Raw genomic sequence first — 14,042 nt, 5'->3', positions numbered from 1 at the left:
CCTCCAGCTTGTCATTATAGCAAACACACCTGGCTGTGTTTGCAGGTGGGAAGCTGCGAGGGACCATGGCCTTACTTTGGCTTTTTTAAGTTTGCATTGGTTGGACTGGACATGGGATATGCCAACACTTCTCATTTTCAAATACCAACTCTGCTTTAAAAAAAAAATAAATAAAAGTCTAAAACTGAGACATATTAAACTGAGTACTTTCTCCTCAAAAACAAAATCTGATTACACTGATTATTGCACTATTATCATTCATGGTACAATGAAGATATCTACAGTCGCGATCTGGGATACGTGGCTGCATCCATCCGTGTTTGTAGCGCGCAATGCTGTGACGCACGGGCACATCCAGTCAGGTCAGCTTCAGAAATGAATGCACTGCAACACAGATAGGATAAGACCGGATCCGTGCAGACCACACATTTACCAGTTAATTAACCGTCCTGTTGCTGTCCCTCTGCGTGTGTTTGGACCAGCTGCTTATCTGTTCCTCTCCTTTCAATGTTTTTGTTTTTCTTTGTTTTTGGAACCGGGGATCTGAAGAGGAAGTATTTCAGAATTTGGGATTTTATTGACTTGAATAGCTTGTAATAAAATTTGCAACCTGTTTTGAAGCAAGTGCCATTAGGTTAAAGGAAAGTTAAGAGAATGAACGACGAAGGAAACAGTTCCACGTGAAAGAAAAGTTTGGACAGATTATCTCGCCAACAACCCCGCTACATTTGAAAAATCTCCAGCTGAGGAACTAAACTGCGCTTGTGAAATTACAGAAGAAATGTGAACACAGATTTGCGCCGTTGATCCACCGAGACAGATATCTGCTCTTCATTCTGACAGGTCAGGTGTGTGTGCGGATGTAAAACGCTGCTGTGGTCGCTCTCAGTCACAGTTACACCTCTCTCAGCTGAAACTCGACTCTCAACCGTCACCTCTAACCGCACACCGGGGCGCGCCGAGCTGGAAGTGCCGCCATGGGACGATCCAAACACTAATGTGATGGGTAAGATTATCAGCTGTTTATATGAATTGTCTGTGGCTCCTGCGGTGCACCGAGTAGCAACGGAGTACCAGATGACTGTTGTTATAAGATAGATAGATATACAGATAGATACTTTATTCATCCTCAAGGGAAATTCACAGATTAAAGCTTTTACAAAGCGTAATAGCATATGCGCTAAAAGTGCACCAAGTCCACAAAAAGAGCATTCAAATAGACTGATAAAAGTTAATTTCAGGAAATTGTAGAGTGATAATGAACCGAGTATTCAGTTGTGGTTTACCTGTAGGTAATTGTCACTGTCCCCTTTATTCACGAAAATCAGCCACTGATTTTAGTCTCTGTTAATTCTTCTCAAATTTGTAAATAAATTAGTGGGATGGGTGTTAAAAATCCGGATCAGAAACAGTTTTATTGGCCAAGTTTGCGTATACAAACAAGGAATTTGAATTTGACTTTCCTCTCCAGTACACAACAAACACCTAGCAGTAAGAACCATAAAAGGTACTATATATAACAAGATAAAGATAAAATAATTACTCACTACAAATAATTCTTGACTACAAACCTTACAACACTTCATCTAGTGTCTATTAATCCCCCAAGTCTCACCCTCTAAATTTTGACCAGAGACTAAATAAGATGTCTTATTAATGTTTCAGTTAATTGAATTCTCATTTTTAATTTGTTCATTTGTTTACAATAGTATTATAATTATTTATTAGGTCTAGGAAAAAAGGAATAAATAAAAATTACTTTGATCGTCAGAGAGCAACTAGCTATATGTACAAAAATCTACTGCTGTATAAGCTAATGTGAGTCATTTATCTGTTATGTTTATATTTTACTTCTGGGCAGTACATTTCATTTATCTGGTTATTACTTCAATTTAGCTTGTTATTTGTATATATCATGTTGTAGTATTCAGCAATTCATAACATTTAGTGTATAGTTTACTTGAATATATCAGCACTACCAAAGAAACCTCTATCTTGCCAAGTAATTTAGCTGAAAAAGTCTGAGAATTTGTTGGGAAAATGTTAACCTTTTCCACTGCTGATAGAAGTTTCGAGTTTTGAGTATAACCTGATTTATTCTGTTTTTGAAATATTATAATAAAAGACATTAACAACTGAATAATGGCCAAAAATAAGTAGGTACGTAAGTAAATAAGTAAAATGGAGATGCTTTTCCTGTTGCCAGTAACAGAATTATTTGATATTTACATTTCTGAGATTTATTTAGGTGTAATAATAAAGATCATTTATGTTTGGTTGGACTGAAGCTCTAAGTAAGCACAGCTGGATGGATGGGTGGATGGATGGATGGATGGATGGATGGATGCTGAGTCTGTCCGGTGATTTGTGTGTGAGATGCTGACTGGTTGTACGGGTGTAAATGATTCTCTGGCCCCTAGGGACGCTGATGTCCAGGGCTCCATGGCTCCTGTGGAAACACAATGCAATAGTCAGTGATGAGTTCATCCTCGGGTGCTGATGAGAGGGGCAGCTCATGGTGGTGTTTGAGTGGTGATGAATTCAAAGATACATGTCGTCATTGCTTTCAGGAGGATTATGACTAAATATGATATCTAATATGTACAGTGCCTATAAAAAGTATTGACCTGTTTTATTGCTTTTATAAATGGAATCATAGTCAATATAATTTGGCTTTTAAAAAAAAGTGAAAACAGATCTTACAAATACTCACCCCCTTCAAGATAGCATTTTGTAGATGCACCTTTGACCGCAATCACAGCACTGCGTCTGTTTGGATAGGTCTCAAGTTTGCACATCTGGAGACTACAATTTTACTCCATCTCTCTTTGCAAATTGCTCAGTCTCTGTCAGGCTGAACAGCACTTTTCAAGTCCACCCATAAATTCCCTATTGGATTGAGGTCTGGACTTTGAATCGGCCACACCAGAACATTCACCTTGTTGTCTTTAAACCATTTCTGTGTAGGTTTTACTGTATGCTTTGGGGTGTTGTCTTGAATAAATCCTCTCCCAAGTCATAGTTCTTTTACAGACTGAATCAGATTGTCCTGTGGGATTTCCCTATATTTTGCTGTATTCATTTTACCCTCTGCCTTTACAAGCCTTCCAGGGCCTACTGCTGAGAAGCATCCCCACAGCATGACGCTGCCACCACCATGCTTCACAGTCTTTATGGTGATGTGTCAGTGTTTGGTGTCCGCTAAACACATTGTCTAGTCTGATGGCCAAAAAGCTCCATTGTGGTCTCATTAGACCAAAGAACCTTCAACCAGTTGACCTTGGAGTTTCATGCCTTTGAGTGAACTCTAGTCGAGATTTAATATGAGCTTTCGTCAACAGTCACTTTCTCCCATAAAGCTTTGACTGGTGAACAACCTGGACAACAGTTTTGTTATGCAGAGTCTCTCCCATCTCAGAGTAGTCATAAGTGTCTTAGTGGCCTCCCTCTCTCTCTTGCACGGTCACTCAGTTTGTGAGGATGGCCTGCTCTAGGCAGATTTATACACGCGCCATGTTCCTTCCATTTATTAATTATGGATTTAACTGAACTCCAAATGTTCAGTGTCTTGGAATTTTTTTTTTGTATCCATCCCCTGACTTACTTACATACTTTTCAATAACCTTTTCTTGGAGTTGCAAGTGTTCTTTTGTCTTTGTATTGTAACTGTAGCAGGAATACTGATTAAGCAGTGACTGGACCTTCCAGACAAAGGTGTCTTTATATTACAATGACTTGAAACACATTCACTGCACTCAAGTGATCTCCATTTCACTAATTATGAGACCACTAGCAAAAATTGGCTAGACCTTTGCTGAATTAGGCCAGTCACTTTTAAAGGGGTGAATATTTAAGCAGTCACTTTAAATCATATTTTTTGACAATGCTTTATAGAAATCTGTTTTCATTTTGGCATTAGAGTTTTTTTTTAATTATTGTCAAAAACACCAGGTTCTACTGATTCTGATTCCAATTAAAAGGGAAAACATCCAAGGGTGGTGAGTACTTTTTATAGGCACAAGTGTGGTGAAATGTAGTCTTTTTACATGTTGATACTTGCTTCCATTGGTCCTGACACTTTTTAGTGATTTACCGTAGTTGACCCTTGATAGTCAGTGCCAGCGAAACAACTAACTGTGCACTGGGGACCTCAGTTAACAAGTAAACACACATAGTCTCACATATGTAATCAAACCAACAGATATTCTAAAGCTAACTTCATCTGCAAATTCCTGCACCTGTTGAGCCCTGGTAACTACAATACCTTGTGCAAGGAGGTACAGATTCTGTTTTTACCTTCATGGTGTACTCAAGGGTTAAGTAATTGAATGTAAAATTAAAGTTAATAGGAGTCTCATGCTGTTTGCCCCCATATGCATCATTTTGCTGGAATCTGCACGACAGAGAAAGAAAGAAAGAAAAAAAAATGTGCGTGTGTGTGTGTGTATTATTTCACAGATGGATCAGTCTATGAAACATTTTCATTTCTGTGAGTTATCCAAAGCAACAGAAACAAAAAGCACAGAAAGCCTCATGGGGCACAGTAAACACTAAAAGGTACTGTAAAGCACTTGCACGGTGAATCCAAATAATGCATCTCATCAATTAAATCACAAGCATGCATTAATGTAACATGTGGCAGGAGTAAGCAGAGCTGGAGACAGAGATATGAGTGGCATTTATCAACAACATCATTTGAGCCCACAGAACTGATATATCACCCTGTTATACCATATCAAATACAATTCCAAACTTATTAAGCAGTAAACAATCACTGTTATAAGACATCCAAAGCAACATGGTTCTTAACATACAGTGAAAACAAAGGTCCTTGCAGGGTTTAGTGAAGCTGACGATTCATCACAGTCCCGCAGAGAAATCTCACATTTTCCACAAAGAGATGTGTTTATTAGATAGAAATTTTGGAACAAGAGATGTGGACTTGCTGTGTTTTTTTGAATAGATCTCTTCACTGGAATCTCAGTTGAAAACCTGCACAATAACATTGTAATGTATGTAATGGTAACATTTCACTGATGCTGATAGAAAGTATTCCTGCCCAGCTGGACTTTTCAGTATTTCCAGGTTCATTGTTTGGATTTTATTGAATGATGATTTTCATCAGTGGAAAACATTGAGAATTGCATTCATAAACTGAAAAGGGTTTAACTAATACATGACACTTTTACACCCCCACTGTGAAGAGCAGACAAAAGTTTTATCAATTTTTTCATAAATCTTACAGCAGTGCAAACAAAAAAAGATCAGTGTAACATTATATATCTGTACTAAATGTTGTTTTATCAGCAAATCACTTTATGTTATTATATCCCAAAATATTTTCATTATTTCACAAAACCAACAAATACCTTTAAAACAAATAAAACAAATTGAAAGTTAGAAAAACCTCTTAAGTCAGTGTAAATCTGTTGAAGTAAGTGGTCACCGACCGCGTTCAACCCGAACATCAATGTTTTGATTGTTTGTAAAATGTCTTCAGCTTGACTCCACACTGCTATGCTGTTGCTGGAGAGAACAGCACCTAAATGAGCATGCAAATTAGTCTGCAGGTAAATTCTACCTGTAACATTTGCTCTTATTTGTCTAGATTTCTCTAATTTCCCTCAACTACACTACCAGTCAAAAGTTGGACACACCTTCTCCTTCAGTAGTTTTTCTTTATTTTTATTATTTTCACCATTGTCCATTAACACTGAAGACATCCAAACTATGAAAGAACACATATGTTATTACGTAGTAATCAAAAAAGTATTAAAATACCTAGAATGTTTTATATTTTAGATTGTCCGAAGTAGCCACATTTAGCTTTGATGACAGCTTTTCACATTCTTGGCATTCTCTCATCAGGTTCACGAGGTAGTCTCAAGAACTTCGAATGTAGCCTCAAGTGCAGTTGCCAAAACCAACAAATGCTATGATGAAACTGGCTCTCATGAGAACCATCCCAGGAACGCAAGACCAACAGCTACATCTGCTGCAGAAGATAAGTTTATTACCATTACCAGCCTCAGAAACCACCAATTTACAGCACCTCAGATTAGAGCCCACATAAATACTTCGTGGCGTTCAAGTGGCAAACATATTTCAACAGACACTGTTCAGTGGAGACTGTCTGAGGAGGAGGAGGATGAGGTGTGATGGTGTGGGGGTGCTTTGCTGGTGACACTGTTGGTAACTTAGTCAAAATTGAAGGTCCTCTAACCAGCATGGCTACCACAGCATTTTGCGGTGATATGCCATCCCATCTGGTTTGCGTTTAGTGGGACCGTCATTTGGACAATGATCCCGAACACACCTCTAGGTTATGTAAGGGCTATTTATCCAACATGGAGAGTGATGGAGTGCTGTATCAGATGACCTGGCCTCCCCAATCACCCGATCCAAATCCAATTGAGATGGCTTGGGATCAGTTGGACCGGAGAGTGAAGGAAAGGCAGCCAACAAGTACTCAACACCTCTGAAAATTCCTTCAAGATTGTTGGAAAACCATTCCAGGTGAGTACCTCATGAGGCTGATTGAAAGAATGCCAAGAGTGTGCAAAGCTGCCATCAAAGCAAAAGGTGGCTACTTTGAAGAATTGAAGATATAAAACTGTAAAACTGGTTTTTATACTGGATATTCTGGGTTACTTAATATGTTTTTGTTGACTACACAATTCCATATTTGTTCTGTCATAATTTCAATGTCTACAGTAGTTATATACAATGTTGAAAACAAGAAAAATCTGTGTGTCCAAACTTTTGACTGGTAGTGCATTTTTGGAGTGCTGGATGGTGCGATGGCCATGTAGCTCCACATGCATCATGGCGTGACAATCCCCCTACATGTAATACTCCTGCCAACCCTCGTCACACCCACACAGCAACATGGGAAGCAAAGAGGAAATAAGATGATGATGGCTACTTTGCTTAAGCCACTTCTCTTGTCACATGACTCTATGCATGTGCTTGCTGGTGTTTTACTATCCTTCAGTGCACATTTTTTTAAATGGTGCTTTGGCTCCTGATTTATTGTATAAAACATGAGGGAAAGCTGAATATTAGAAATTCATAATATTAATCTAACATCAGGGATGAGTGACTCCACTCTTCAGAAGAATATTTTGAACAAGCTTTACTGGTGCCCCTTCAGTATTTGATTTTTCTTTCCATTTGTACACACTTAATTCTGGTTTGGAACCAGATTTGCTGCAATAAACATCAAGAGAAGTGAATAATCATATGCATAATGTCTCTCTCTTTCACTAATGTAATTTCAAGGAGATTAGAAACAGACTTCTTGACTCCTCATTCTTAAGTGATGAAGAAAAGAAAACTGAAGAAGAACCTTGTGTCACCTTTCCTCTTATCTCTTCCAGAGACAAATAAATATTATCTGGATTGTTTTTACCGATAATTTTGGAAATTACATTATAGTACATCTAGGAAGACTTTCTTTTTGCATGTCAGTGCATCTTCATGTGAAAGGTATAGTTCTCAAAAAGTTACCAGCAGATTTTTTTAAAATCACGAGTCAAGTCACTTTTTGTCCAAGCTGTACAGAAAGTACAGAAAGACAATCAGTACACCATCATCAGTCCTGGAGGCTGCAGCTCTGAGGGTTGGAGAGAGGTTTGAGCCTAGCAGAGGTTTGCGCTCTGTTGACTGCACCTTATTGTTTAATTGTCAGGTTGCTTTGGGAGCACTCTTCAACTTCAACTAAAAAATGCAAAATGTTTAATGGAATGCAGTTCTATTGACATGCTAACCATAAACTAGAGGGTTTTTTACATTCTCATCTTTTTTTTTTTTCAGTGAGAGTTTTTCTCACTGCTGAACTTCTTCTTAGAGTCATAAATCTGAAAATACATACATCATTTCATTCAGAATGAATGCAAATTACACTTTCCACAAATCTGCTTAAATTATTATCATAGAATTGGCTGCATCTCTAAAAACAGATCTCACCTTGTAATCATCAGATTTTGAAGTCTCTTGTTCAGTGTGTCTAGAGACTCCTGTAAAAGCAGAAGCTTCAAACTTTGAGATTCAGGCAAAAAAAAAAGAAAAAAAAACAAACATTTTTTTCTCACCTCTGGTGCTTGTCTCTTAGGTTTTTCTATCAGGTTCAGTTTTGCTTCCCTTAGAGAGACTTATTGGCAACCTGTTGACATTAACCTCAAAAATAGCCATTAAGGAAAATTACAGTTTATTATAAGCTTGGTCTTCTATTGGACGTGGAGATCAGCTGTGTGGACTCAGGTCACTTGACTTGGATGACTTTAGACTCAAACTGACACATCAAAAGCTTAGTTAATGTCATTCAGGAGAAGAATTTTAAACTTTTTAAATTTTACAGGTAGCCAGTGTAGAGAAGCCAGTACAGGAGAAAAGTGATTTCTAATGCTGGTTCTTGTGAGTAATTGTCCAGCAGCATTCTGGATTAGCTGGAGAATCTTTATTAGGGCAACCTGATAAAAGGGAGTTACAATAATCCAGCCTGGAAATAATAAATGCATGGGTTAATATTTCTGCATCTTTCTGACTGAAAATGTGCCTAATTTTTGCAATATTGCAGAGGTGGAAGAATGCAGTCTTTGAAAAGTGTGTTATGTGTGAGTTAAAGGACGTGTCCTGGTCAAAGATAACTCCTAGATTCCTTACAGTGGAGCTTGAGGTCAAGGCTAAGCCATCTAGCATTGCTATATCATTGGATAATTTGTTTCTAAGGTTATTAGGGCCCAGGACAATAACTTCAGTTTTGTCTGAATTTAGAAGTAAAAAGCTGATTTGTTTTGTCTTTTTTCATTGACAAGTACAATTGTGTCATCTGCATAACAATGAAAATGTATGGAGTGCTTCCTAATAATATCACTGATGGGGAGCATATAAAGGGTGAACAGCATTGGTCCAAGCACAGAACCTTGGGGAACTAACTTTTGTGATGTGTGATTTGTATGGATGATGCATCATTAACATGAACAAATTGAGATCGATCTGATAAATAGGACTGAAACCAGCTTAATGCAGTTCCTTTAATGCCAATTAGGTGTTCCAGTCTGTGCAATAAGATGGAATGGTCAATGGTGTCAAATGCAGCTCTAAGGTATAACAGTACAAGGACAGAGATAAGTCCCTTGTCTGATGCCAATAGAAGGTCATTTGTGACTTTGACTAATGTCGTCTCTGTGCTATCATGAGCTCTAAAGCTAGATTGAAAATGCTCAAGTAAGCTACTAACTATGTAGAAAGTCACGTAGCTGATTGGCGACTGTTCTCTCAAGAATATTGGAGAGAAATGGAAGCTTAGATATTGGTCGAGCCTCTGGGTCAAGTGTATGTTTTTTAAGGAGAGATTTTCACTACTTTAAAAGGCTGGGGTATATAGCCTGTTATTAGGGACAGAGTGATCATATCTAATTCTGATTCTGATAATAGACAGGTGCTAAGTAAGGGTAAAACTTCTTTGAGCAGCTTAGTCAGGATGGGGTCTAAGAGGCACGTTGTTGGCTTGGATGAAAATATGAGTGAATTTAACTGATGAAGTTCAGTGGGAGAAAAGCAGTCAAGATAATTATCTGGTTGTACTGCTGTTTCTAAGGTAGATCAGTACCAACTGAGGTCAGTAGGTGCTGAAATTTGTCTCTAATGTTTAAAATCTTGCCATTAAAAAAGGTTAGAAAGTCATTGCTGCTGAGAGTCACAGGGATACAAGACTCGATAGCACTATGGCTCTCTGTCAGCCTGGCTACAGTGCTGAAGAGAAACCTGAGATTATGCTTGTTATCCTCATTTAATTTTGAGCAATAGGCTGCTCTGGCAGTCTGTAGGGCCTTCCTATACGATCTAATGCTGTCATGTCAGATTGCACGAGATTAACTGAGTTTGGAGGAACGCCATTTCCTTTCAAGTTTTTGCGCATTTTGTTTTAATTTGCGAACCTCTGCAGTACAGGAACCTGATATTGAAGTAAACGACAATAGAACTGCTTTCTTAAATTTAGCCACAACACAGTCAGACAGGTATCTAGTATAGAAGTTTTTTCTTGGTGGCATGTAATCAAGTAACACAAACTCAAAATTTATAAAAACAATGGTCAGATAAAAGAGGATTTTAAATGTTCTACTTCAATTCCATATGTCAAAACCAGGTCAAGAGTGTGACTGAAGCAGTGAGTGGGTTTATGTATACACTGAAATTGGCCATAATAATTACTTTATTACTTTTAAGGACTGGACTCGATAGAAACTCTGAAAATTCTTGATATGGGCCAGGAGTGCGGTATACTACAACAATAAAAATTGGTTGTAATGTTTTCCAGGATCAAGCTAACTGTTTCCCCATGTCTCCAGTCTTTGTGCTAAGCTCAATTAACTTAATACAGTGGTACTGATCTTCTCCACTAACTGTCTGAAAGAGTGCAAAAGAGTGGATTTTCCATTGCACCATTTGTGTTAGTGGTTGTGTCTAAAAACACTATTTGATTAAGAAATTAAAAAGTAGCTGAAAGTAATTTGACTGGTAGACAGTTACACAGACTTAAAGTAAAATGGCAAAATGCCTGGAAGGTTTAATTCAGGGTTAAAAAAAAAAAAAAGTGATCATTGCTAAGCGCAAGAAGATCAGACCGGCTTTATTTGCACTTGGCTCGGTATGACGGCATAATTTACAGATAGAAATGTGCGCTGAGTCGTAAGATAAAAGATAAAAATTGATCAGCAATATTTTCAGTATGGCTGCTGGCAAGAGAAACCAGCTTGAAGATTTCAGAGCTGTCCAGTAGAGTCATAAAACTTTACTGCAACACCATTATCTCTCTTCTTTCTCCTCTTTATGCCCTTCTTGTCCTTATCTTTACACCTTCTCTCTCACCTGCTGTTCTCCTACTCTTTGTCCTTTGTCCTTTCCCGTCTCCTATCTTTTTTTCCTTATGCTCCTCTTGCTCCCTTCTCTCCTCTTGCTCCATTTCCCCTCTCTACTCTTGTCTTACTCTCTCCTTTGCTTCCTCCTTTTCTTATTTTCATCCTCCTCCTGTCTTATATTCCTTCCTTGTTGTCTGCATCCCTCTCCTCTTCCTCCTCCCTGCAGACTGTTGATGGAGAGGATTTCGAATGTCAGCCGGGACAGTGGTCATCGCAGGAGGAATTCTAGCCACAGTCATCTTACTGACCATTGTCGCTGTACTGTGTTTATGTAGGTTGCAGGTATGACTATTTTACTCTTGACTATTTAACTGATTTTGAGTTGCTACCACCTACTCTTTCATCTGAATGACTTTAGAACTTCTCCAGGCTGCTAGCTGTTAGCTAATGTAGTTAGTTGTTTGCAAATGTAAGATATGTAACGATGGATTAGACACTCATCTTTTTTTATCATAATGGTCAAAAACTAATTTACAAGTACAAGTACAATGAGTGTTTAACTGAAAACATGAAGGAGTCTAGAGCTTTAGGTACTCTACTTAGGCACAGTGATGCTCTTGATAGTGTCCTGATCTTTAGTTCTCTCTTATTGTGTTTGACCGCTCAAGTATTACTGCTGCAAGAGGGAGGAGTCTGAGAAGGGGGAAGACGAGGAACCAGACCTCGCCACCATGTCACCAACCTGTCCCCTGGCTCTTTCTGCTCCCCCTACGCCTCCAACACCGGAGCACTATGGCGAGGAACAAGGGACCTATCCCCCCACCTTCCTCACTGAGGCCAATGGGCCTGCCAGCTACTCCCCCACACCACCACCGCGTAGGTGCCAGCGCTCACATGCCTTCTGCCCATCCTGTGCTCGCTGCTCATTGCCCTTCTACCTGCAGCACCCAGAGAGGCTGTGCAATGGCGGCCGCAGGATCAGCTACCGGACTGTGCAGCAGCAGGACCTGGAACTGCCCATGGACCTGGCCAGTCTCTACCAGAAGCTGAACCTTATCCGCTCTGTTACCATGAGGGAGGTGGTCACCCACAGTGTCAGCACCGACGTCTAAGAGCAGGCAGGGTGGAGGCAATGCCACCCTGTCGACTTGGAGGAGAGGTTTACAGTATATAAGCTGAACTGACTTAGTACTGTCTGCAAATACACTAAATTAACATTTTAATTTAGTGTTGTTCTGGGTGTTCAGCATTAATACTACACTGTACCGATATACTGCTACACTGAGGACTTTTGGGTGTTCTCACACATCCCCTGGAAGCCATAGACTATTGGAGGTCTACAGCTCTGAAGCATCTGCTGAATGCCTTTCCAAAATATAATAATTTGTTTCTGACAGACTTGAACAGACAAACTTTTTTTTGCTCAGTTTTGACTTAAAACTGATCACTTTATGACCATTATGTCTGATTTGTGTAGAAGATTAGATAAATAAATAAAAATAGCTAACCAATATAGACTGTATGTGTGTATCAAAGTATAAATATACAATTTGAGCATTAGTGAGTAGACTGAATTTAACGCAGTTTAAGTTTGTTTGAATGTGGCACACGAGATAGAAATGGAAGAAAAAACCTTGACTCTGGTCCAATTGTCGACAAATTTACATTGGGACCAAAGCCACCACCGAATGTATCCTATTAACAAGTATTTTCTGTGTATCAAAACTCAACATATCTTATTCCCTGGAATAATAGAGCTCTATTCGCCTGAAAATAGACCCCAACAAATTAATTATTATCTCCTGTTTGAGTAAGGTTTGAAGTTACACTGACAAGCTGTTGTATTAAATTCCCCAGCCCTTTTTTGTAATCAGAATGATATTTATGAGGTGTTTTTAAAGATTATCGCCTTGAGTAGGAACCAGTGGATCCAAGAGCCACAGACCAGGTGGAGAAGTCATGAAGTAGTGAGAGACGGGCTAACACATTAAAGGTTTTGGTCTTTTCACAGGATTTGTTCATAAGAAAATATATATTAAAGCTTATTCTTCAAGCTCTACATCAAGAGTGTTTTGGAGAGCAAATAAAACAGAAGACAGATTTGTTTCCTGAGTCAGTAGCTTCCATTTGGAGACTGTTTACTTTGACTCAGATTAACTTCACATATAGTCACAATTTTTTTTTTTCAGATTGGAAAACCATTATCCAAGAGACCAGCACTCTGCTCCAGTACTGAACATACACTATATATATCTATCTATATATATATATATATATATATATATATATATGTATATATATATATATATATATATAGACAGTATATATACTTATAATACCACATGACTGTGATGCATTTATGCCATGGAAAATATACAAGTGGATGTTCACAAAGGCATACAGCAAAAACTGCACAGTGTGAAATAGTTACATTTCACTTAACACCTCATAAGAGCCAAATAGTATGTTTGAATACTTTTTTAATGGTTTACTATCTTTTAAGAATGAAGCTTTTACACACCACAGTGAAGCTGCACAGGTGCTTCCTCTTATTCTGCACAATTACACGTCTTCATGTATACAGACTTCAAATCAGGGTCTAATCAGACAAACTGTGAAAACACCTGTTTAGGTGTGAATCAAAGCAAGGCTGAGCAGAATTTCAATTTTTAACCATTAACCATTTTTTTCTTGAACAAGTAAATTACTCTCAGACTGCCAGGTGTCAGTCGGGAAGAAAACTAATTTATGGACACAGATGATTAATTCAAGAGCATATATAACAAATAATTCAGTGCAAAAAGTGCAAAAAGCAGTGTTTTGGGCCTATATGCATGTATGTTTTTGGTTTAGCTCTGTACAGTATTGTATTGACTTGTTGTATTGTATTGATTTTGACTTAAAATCTGAATTTTTCCTAAATTATTAACATCAAAAATCTAATGTCCAATATCAAGAATTTTGGTTTAACTTTTCAGCTCTTGATAAGAATCCATTGCATTCAAAATTAGATTTTTAACCAGACAATATTAAAGTCATGAACAGCATTTTTGATAATTAAAGTTGAGTTCTTCATCAAAAATAATTAAAAAATATATATTCATGAGATCAAAATTATTAACTAAATCATACCTTTTGCCATTAATTTCAAAACTAGATGAAACACTATCATCATCAAGA

General features: G+C 38.1%; 1 protein-coding gene across 1 annotated transcript; it reads left to right on the top strand.

Annotated features, from left to right (window-relative positions):
* Positions 1-364: 364 nt before the first annotated feature.
* Positions 365-12,060, top strand: LOC124057501 (protein FAM163B). Its single transcript, XM_046385843.1, has 3 exons — positions 365-1,006; positions 11,089-11,204; positions 11,531-12,060. The coding sequence occupies exons 2-3, from the start codon at positions 11,112-11,114 to the stop codon at positions 11,972-11,974; spliced, it is 537 nt and encodes a 178-aa protein (XP_046241799.1). The 5' UTR covers positions 365-1,006; positions 11,089-11,111; the 3' UTR covers positions 11,975-12,060.
* The last annotated feature ends 1,982 nt before the right edge of the window (positions 12,061-14,042 follow it).

This window comes from Scatophagus argus, chromosome 4 (assembly GCF_020382885.2).
Source record: "Scatophagus argus isolate fScaArg1 chromosome 4, fScaArg1.pri, whole genome shotgun sequence".
Lineage (NCBI taxonomy): Eukaryota > Metazoa > Chordata > Actinopteri > Scatophagidae > Scatophagus > Scatophagus argus.
The sequence above is the reverse complement of the archived record's forward strand: the minus strand, read 5'-3'. Positions and strand labels throughout refer to the sequence as shown.